This window comes from Odontomachus brunneus, unplaced genomic scaffold (genome assembly GCF_010583005.1).
Source record: "Odontomachus brunneus isolate Ranch 3 - 2012 unplaced genomic scaffold, Obru_v1 Obru_scaffold_289, whole genome shotgun sequence".
NCBI lineage: Eukaryota > Metazoa > Arthropoda > Insecta > Hymenoptera > Formicidae > Odontomachus > Odontomachus brunneus.
In genome coordinates, this window is record NW_022639739.1 from 213,500 (window position 1) to 222,683 (window position 9,184).

Below are 9,184 nucleotides of genomic sequence, written 5' to 3' on the forward strand. Positions count from 1 at the left end.
TTTAATAATTTATCCTAAAGTAATCCCAGACAAGCAGACTTCCAAGGGACGTTCTAAAGACATCACTATGGCCGGTATTCATAGTCGGATTTTATTTTTGAGGCTGGCTTAAGTTTATCTTCAGATACTCCGTAGCCAATGAAATGATCCGTCCATCATCTGAAGATAAACTTAAGACGGTCTTAAATATAAGATTTGACTATGAATACTGGCCTATGTCTTAAAAACATGCTGAAAAAATTCTAAAGATGTCCATTGCAAATTGATGTTGTCTTGAGTATATTGTAATATTTGTTTTACTTACAAATTCACGTTAAATCTTTTATTTTCACGAATTTAGTGAAGGTTTTCATCTTTCACGAGTTCATTACAAAATTTTCACTTTTCATGAGTTCACACTAGAGGAAAAGATTCATGTACGCTATCCTGTTGCAAATAAGAGAATACAATCTAATGAAATCTCTCTCAAGCTAGCAGGACCCTTATAGAAATATACTAAGAATCATTGATAATTACTTATTTTCAGTATTAAAAATACTGGATAATAAGTAATTGTCAATGATTCTTAGTATGATATTTCTATAAGGGAACCAAATGAGCAGGATCGAATTGGACCTATTGCATTTTTTAGTACTCATTTTGTATTATTTTGTACCACAAAAAACCACGTGGTATTGTGTACCACGTGCCGTTTTAAAAAAAATGGTGGCGCTGCTAACTTGATATTGTGGGATTATGACCGTCCACATTTATCGAAAACGCGATCTCGTGACTCCGGTCGGTGTGCAAGAACAAAATCAGAAGAAAAATAAATCCTGATATACTACCGAACTGATCTTTATTGTTTTCTCTCACGTATAACATTCGACGTACGACTCTATTACTCAACTCACTAGAGATGCGCTTTCTGCTACCTTTTTTATCGTCCGTCCGTTACCAATTGTTAACTAGTGAGCCTACAGCTCGAGGAGAAATTTCCTAGGAGAAAATTCCCGAAGGCCACAGTACCCCTCTCAAGTGTCAAAGCGAAAGAGATTTCGTCGCTACATCCCGAATTCGGTTTTGACACTTAGCTGTTTCTTTTTTTTTGTTAGGCACTTGATGCTTAAATCTAGTTCACGAGAGAGAATCACAGATTATGTAGGCGTTCATCCGATGCTGCGAAGGTGTCCAAATCACGTGTCGCGCATTACAAAGAAAAAGAAAACTAATGATGATGATACAATATAAGAATATGGGCGATTTAAGATTGTGCTATGCTGGTTACAAAATATTGAACCTCGGTCTCTGTGCTGAAGGTCACCTTACGCTTTTCACTTGCTCCTGAATCTGTTCGCAACCTGGACGATTGGTTCAGCGTTTGCTTCTGTTGTCGTGCCTCAATAGTCTCGTTCAACTGGTACGCTGGTTTTAGTTTCTCGGTGGCAACTGTTAATTCCGCGCCGTTGGCTAATTTGATGACAAAAAGAATGTCGCTGATTCTACGAATTACTTCAAACGGTCCCTCGTATGGCTTCGTCAAAGGTGGCCTCGGTCTGTCGTCCCTCAAGAAAACGTGCGTGCATGAGTGTAGATCCTTGTGCACAAAAGAAGACCGTTTGATATGATGGTGAGGTCGGTGTCGGTCGTATTCTTGCCATGATTTCGCGGTGCTTCTGTATGAAAACTTGTGGCTCCACTTCCATTTCCGGCTCTAAGAAAAAATCGCCTGGTACTGTTAAAGTTGTGCCATACAACAGTTCCGCAACCGAACCTTTTAATTCTTCTCTGTATGCTGTACGAAGTCCTAGTAACATGAGCGGTAGAGCATTGGGCCAGTCGTGCGTCTGCTGGCACATAATAGCTGCTTTTAGGGTACGATGCCTTCTCTCAATTATACCATTGCTCTTGGGATGATAGGAAGAAGTCCGGATCCGACGACAACTTATGGCGTTCCTGAGAGCGTTGAATAATCTTGCTTCAAATTGCGACCCTTGGTCGGTGGTTATGCAGCGTGGTGATCCAGCGTGGTGATCCATATCGCGAAATCCAGTGCGCGACGAAAGTGTCAGCAATAGTTTCCGCTGTGATGTCCTTGATCGGTATGACCTCTGGCCACCTGGTAAACCGATCTATCATGGTCAGGCAGTACCTGTATTCTCGAATTACGGGTAAAAGCCCGATGATATCCAGGTATCACCTACTGAAATCTCCTCTCTGGCACCGCAATGTGTCGGGGCGCGCTTCGTGTGTGTCGACCAATTTTAGATACTTGACACGGCACGCATGCTCTTGCCCATCTTGTGACGTCCTTATCAAGTCTCGGCCATATGAATTTTTTTGCGATCATCCTACTGGTAGCTCTGCCACTCGGGTGAGCCAGGTTGTGTGTTAAATGGAAGATTCGATGACGTAGCGCTTCGGGAATGTATGGTCGAATGACTCCTACAGATGTGTCACACGTGAGAAGGTGTGGTGAGTCGTCGACTGCATATCCCATGAGGACAAGTGAACTAGGTTGTTCCCGTAGGGTTTGAAGTTCTTTATAGCCTTGTTGAGTTGCAGCGATATCAGCCGTGGATATTGCTGTGGGCATGTCGATCGCTTCGACACGCGAGAGTGCATTCGCCACAATGTTGTCTGTCCCTGCCACATGGAGAATCATCGTGGTGAACCGGCTAATGAACGATAACTGCTTTGCTTGCGTAGGTGAAGCCTTTTCTGCCTTCTGAGCAAACGCATATGTAAGTGGTTTGTGGTCGGTGCGAATAACGAGCCGGCGTCCTTCGACCATGAAACTGAAATATTTGAGACCCTCGTAAATAGCGGGAGCGGTGCACTTGGACACGGTGCATTTGGACACAGCCAATCACAGCACCGTGTGATTAGAGACATTTGTAGAGTCCCTTGGAACAGCGACTTGTGATTGGACTGTGTCCAATTGCCCCGTGTCCAACTGATATACACCCGTAAATAGCGAGCAGCTCCATGTCATACGCACTCCACCCTTGCTTGCGCGGAGGTAGCTTTTTCGAAAAAAATCCGAGCGGTCTCCACGCGTCATTGATCCACTGCTCTAAAGCTGCGCCAATAGCCGTATCTGACGCATTTGTGACTATTGAGAGCGTGGCGTTTTCCACGGGGTGCGCGAGAAGCGTAGCTTCGGCGAGGCTTCTCTTGCACTCCTCGAACGCTCGTTTGGTTTCCTCCGTTCAGGGAATCGGTCGCCTGTCGTTTTTCCTGCTGTCTCTGAGGAACGCGTTAAGCAGCGCTTGATCTTTGGCTGCATTCCTGATAAACCGCCTATAAAAGTTGATTATACCAAGGAATCTGCGAAGCTCCACGATTACTCCAGGTAGTGGATAACTTCGAATGGCTTCGACCCTATTGGGTGCGGGCCGCGACCCCTCGTTGTCGATGAGGAATCCCAGAAATTCGATTTTGCGCACTCTGAAGGTGCATTTGGACACATTGATGGCGAGATCGTAATCGCGCAATCTCTGGAAGACAAGTTGAAGGTGCTCCTTGTGCTCTGCCTCCGATGCTGAAGCAATGAGAACGTCGTCTATGTAGCAGTAAATAAAGTCAAGTCCGCGTAGAACTGTGTCCATGAATCGTTGAAAACTTTGCGACCCGTTGCAAAGTCCAAAGGTGATCACCGGAAATTCAAAAAGTCCAAACGGTGTGATGACGGTTGTCTTCGGTATGTCAGCCTCGTGTACCGGAATCTGGTGGTAGGCTCGCACCAGGTCCAGCGACGAGAAAATGCTCTTCCCATGAAGAGCATGCGCGAAGTCTTGCAAGGTGGCGATGGGATACTTGTCCGGCACCGTGACTGCGTTAAGGCGCCGATAGTCCCCACATGGACGCCAAGTTCCGGGTTGCTTTTTTGGCACTAAATGTAACGGCCTAGCCCATGGACTGCTAGATGGCCGGCAAATTCCCTTCTTTAGCATGAATTGGAACTCGGCCTTTGCTGCCTTATACTTCTCCGGGGGTAGTCGCCTTGCCCGTTCGGCAATGGGCGGTCCTTTGGTGACGATGTGATGCTCAATGCTGTGCTTACGGTGTGCCGTGCAGTGAGTATCCCTCGTTATCTCCGGAAAATCCACCAGCAACTGGTGAAAAGCTCGTGACGTATCGAACGTTGAGAGACCATGCGCGCTAATTGCGCGCACTTCTCCTCGAATTGATAACCCAGTAGTCTGGTCGATTAATGATCCTCGATGCAAAGAGACATCGAGCCGATGGTACTTTAGAAAATCGGCCCCTAGAATCGGTGTGCTGACATCGGCGATTACAAACTGCCAGGTGAAATCTCTTCTGAGACCGAGATCGAGCGTGATAATGCTCTTGCCGTAGACCTTGATGGGTGTACCGTTTGCTGCGAACAATGAGGATTCGAGCGGCCGTTGTCCCTTAATCGGTGGGATCGCCGAGACTGTCGCTCCGGTATCCGCCAAATAGATGGTACTGCTCCTGACATCAGTGACATAGAGGCGGTCTTCCCTAGGGAGGCCACTGAGCTCCGCCGTTCAGTGGCTGGTGTCGTTTTCCGTGGACTCAAAAAGACATGGCGGGGTGCACTTGCGTGCTTTGGCCCCGAAATTTCTGTGGTAGAAACAGATGGTCTTGTTTTTACCTTGGGCTGACTGTTCCCTCAGTGGACCACTTTGTCGTTCGTGCTACTGTTGATTCCTCGACCGCGAGCGCCTTCCGTTCCTGTTGGTGTCACGCGGCGCAAGCTGCGACCCAATAGCGGCGATCTCCTGACGCATCTCACTGAGCATCGCAACCCAGTTAACATCGCCGCTCGGACACGGTTCCCGAGGTTGCCCAGCCGAACCGACGATGCCAGAAGATGTGGCAGCAATGGTGCCCGTCACGGCGACGCCTGTTGCCTCTAGAACCTCGTCGGCGACCTTAGCTTTATCGTCGAGCGATGCCGAAGCTGCTGCTGCAATAATGCCACGCACCTGCTGAGGTAGGCGCTGCGTCCACAATGATTCCAGCATTGTCCCGTCTGCGTGACCCTGGGTCACCTTTTGCATCTCCTGCAAAAGGTGAGACGGCTTCTTGTCACCAAGCACGCACCGCGACAGACGCTCGTTGAGTCGCGTTGTCTTTGAAACGGCGAATCGATCCGTGAGCGCCCGCGCTAACGCCGCGTACCGCTGCTCTACCGGCAATGCTTTGTAAGCCGGGTCGATTTGTTTGATGACTTCAACGGGTATTTGGCTGAGCATTTTCCCGAACCGTACTGCCGCGTTGTTGCATCCGTAAGCCTCGAAGATCAGGTCCGTCATTTCTAGCCATGTGTCGACGTCACGACCTGTCCACGTGGGCAGTTTAAAATGTTTTGTGCTGCTGCTCAAGGCGGGGTGCGGCTCCTGAGTCGCTGTACCGGCCCCTACGGCCACGGCCGGCGCTCGATGGTCATCTCCTCTCGGCATTCTGCCATCGTAAGCCGTTCCCTGTCGCGTATGCGGCGGCGATCGCAACGTGGCCATACGAGTGAACCGTCACACACAGGTATACACCGTTCGCCGGATCACGTCGGGATCACCATTAAATGTGGGATTATGACCGTCCACATTTACCGAAAACGCGATCTCGTGACTCCGGTCGGTGCAGGAACAAAATCAGAAGAAAAATAAATCCTGATTTACTACAGAACTGAACTTTATTGTTTTCTCTCACGTATAACATTCGACGTACGACTCTGTTACTCAACTCACTAGAGATGCGCTCTCTGCTACCTTTTCTATCGTCCATCCATTACCAATTGTTAACTAGTGAGCCTACAGCTCGAGGAGATATTTCCTAGGGGAAAATTCCCGAAGGCCACAATATCAAGCTTGCAGGACCAAAAAAAAAAACCATGGTACACACAATTAGTGCTGAATTTGTAATAATTTGTACCATTCGAAATAAATAGAAAATTTTATATTTTCCCCTTTAAACAACCCCTCCCTTATCTAAAAATAATATAAAGATAGCAGGACCACGATTTTTTCACTTTTTCTTGATGGTACAAATTACCCTTATAGAAATATCATACTAAGAATCATTGATAATTACTTATTTTCAGTATAAAAAATACTGGATAATAAGTAATTATCAATGATTTTTAGTATGATATTTCTATAAGGGTAGTACAAATTCAAAAACGATAAAATCTATCATTTCTTGTCGTTTTTATTCTGTTCTTTTTATATTAAGTTAGCAGGACCACAATATTTTTTTAAATAGTACGGGGTATAAAATTATTTTTTATGGTACAGAATAGTACACAATGAGTAATAAAAAACGCAATAAATATAATTTAATTCTATCGATTTAATTCTTAATAATCGAAAAAGAGAAATTTTAATTTTGAGGTTGGTTAAATGTGAGGTTATTTTAAGGGGTAAACAGAAATATTTGCATACTTTTTTTCGGTGGTACAATTTAGTACAAATTCAGAAACGATAAAATCTATTGCAACTTGCCGTTTTTCAATGATATTTACTCTATTAGCTTAAAAATAAGTCAGCAGAACCACAATTTTTGATAAATAAAACAAGGTACAAAATCATTTTTAATGGTACAAAATACTACCCTTATAGAAATATCATACTAAGAATCATTGATAATTACTTATTATCCAGTATTTTTAATACTGAAAATAAGTAATTATCAATGATTCTTAGTATGATATTTCTATAAGAGTATACTATAAGTACTGAAAAATGCAATAAATTTGATTTGATTTTACTGATTTAATACTTAATAATTGAAGCAAAAAGCTTTATTCTTGAAGCTGAGGTCAAAGTTGAAGTTATTTTAAAGGGTGGGTAGAAATATTTTTGATACTTTTTTTGGTGATACCAATTCTGAAACGACAAAATCTACTATTTGTTTCGTGTTTTTAACAATTTTTATTTTGCTGACTTTATATTGAGTCAGTTGGACCACGATTTCTCTTAAAGGATGTGGGATACAAAATTTGTTTTTAATGGTACAAAATTACATTAATCGTGTATTATTTTGTATTATCAAAAATGATTTTGTACCTCGTTTTATTTAAAAAAATATTGAGGCTGACTTAGTATAAAGAGAACAAAATGAAAACTGGTAAAAACCGACAGAAAACGATAAATTTAATTGTTTCTGAATTTGTATTAATTTGTACCACCGAGAAAAGTATGTAAATATTTCTGTTTATCTCTTAAAACAACCTCCCAGACAGCATAGGACATCCATAGGACATCCATTTCATGTCCATTTTACGTCCTTATGTCCAGGGATATAAATTGGACGTCCATAGGACCGATTTTGAACATAAAACAGATATCCTCATCAGTATATCTTATGGACTTTTGATATCTGTCCAAGATAAAACAAAGTTCAGAATATGTTAGAGAGTGTCTTTATATATGTTTTAACGATTTACTCAGATAGCACATAATATTTATGATAAAGATTTATAAATATTTATTTCGAATTATTTTTTTTTAATATTATATAAATATTTTATAAATATTTATATATATAAAGAAAAAAAGTATTAAGATCTTTATTCAAAATATTATTAAAATATAGGCTAAATATTTCATACAATATTTATAGTAAACAAAAAATAAATATTTATAGTAATATTTTGTAAATATTTCTATAAATATTATATATGAAAAAAATTAATACAATTATTTATAATTATTAAATTAATAAAGAAATGAGAAAATCAAAATTTAAATTGGTAATGTATATTGAAAAAAATTCTTTGAATCAAAGAAATATATTTTGTTAAATATAATTTCTTAACTTAAAAAATATTTGTTACACTTTAAAAAACATGTAATAAAATATTTTTTTTTAATTTGTAAAATATGCTGTAAAATTATGAATTTTTAGAAAAAAATGATCTCCTTACAAGAAAAAAATTTTTTTAATGTAAAAACTATGTTTAAGTAAATATTTGCTTGTTTTAAAGTAAATAAAGTACAAGTAAATCATTTTATAAATCTAAATAAATTATTTTTTAATATTAAAAGTATCTTTTTGGGTTTTAAATTAAAGTTTCTTTTATTATCAGAATACTTATTTTTTTTTTTTTTTAAATTTGCAAAATGATTTATTTGTATTTTATTTATTGGGTTGTCGGAAAAGTCATGACGTATTTTCCCTATGTTTTTCAAAGGTCATTTATTTATATAAAAAACAAAGATCAATCAATGATGTATTGCCTGTTTTATTCAATAACCTTTTGCCATCTTTCAGTGAGCTTTATAAATCCTCCTTTATAGAAGGGCCTGTCTTTATCGGCGAAAAATTGAACAAGGTGCTGATTTACAACCTAATCTGAATTGAACATTATATCACGTAAGGAGTTTTGAAGACAGCGAAATAAGTGGAAGTCTGACGGCACAAGATTAGGCAAGTATGGTGGGTGTGGCAACACATCCCATTCAAGCTCCAATAATTTTTGACGGGTGATCAAACTTGTGTGTGGTCTCGTGTTGTCGTGATGGAACACAACTCCTTTACGATTAAAGGGACGTCTACATTGGAAGTAAACAGTAAGAAGTAGGTAGTAAGAATAAGAAATTGACCAATCATAGTTAATTATTTTTCTCACATTCGACTGTGGTTGGTCAATTTCTTACTCTTACTTCCTACTTCTTGCTATTTACTTGATGTCCCTTAACGAGCTCTGGACGTTTCTGGATGATGGATTCGTTTAAACTGTCCAATTACCGACAGTACACATTCGAATTGATTCTTTGCTTCTTTGGTAGGAGCTCAAAAAACACGACAGTTTTAAAATCCCACCACACTGATCCTTATAGAAATATCATACTAAGAATCATTGATAATTACTTATTATCCAGTATTTTTAATACTGAAAATAAGTAATTATCAATGATTCTTAATATGATATTTCTATAAACCATTGTCACTATACTTTACGCAACTTTCCACAAGCTTAACGCGCGGAAAATTTTTCTTTCTTTTACGGAAGTAAAACAGTAATAAATGGCGAAAATGCACAGTTTGGTCTTCCACCTTCAACTTGTTATAAAATCTCCAAAACTCAACCAAATCGCTCAATTTTTTTTTTAAATAAAGCTAGAACTATCAGCTGTCAAATGACATAGCAATAACATAGATCTGAATTACTCTAGTTCTTCCAAAAATAAACCATCTGTTGCAAAAATGCGTC

General features: G+C 40.1%; 1 protein-coding gene across 1 annotated transcript; it reads right to left on the reverse strand.

Annotated features, from left to right (window-relative positions):
- Positions 1-1,243: 1,243 nt before the first annotated feature.
- On the reverse strand, positions 1,244-2,644 carry LOC116853217. Its single transcript, XM_032834165.1, has 3 exons — positions 2,252-2,644; positions 1,638-2,111; positions 1,244-1,576 (listed from the first exon to the last, which is right to left on the reverse strand). The coding sequence occupies exons 1-3, from the start codon at positions 2,642-2,644 to the stop codon at positions 1,244-1,246; spliced, it is 1,200 nt and encodes a 399-aa protein (XP_032690056.1).
- Positions 2,645-9,184: the final 6,540 nt, after the last annotated feature.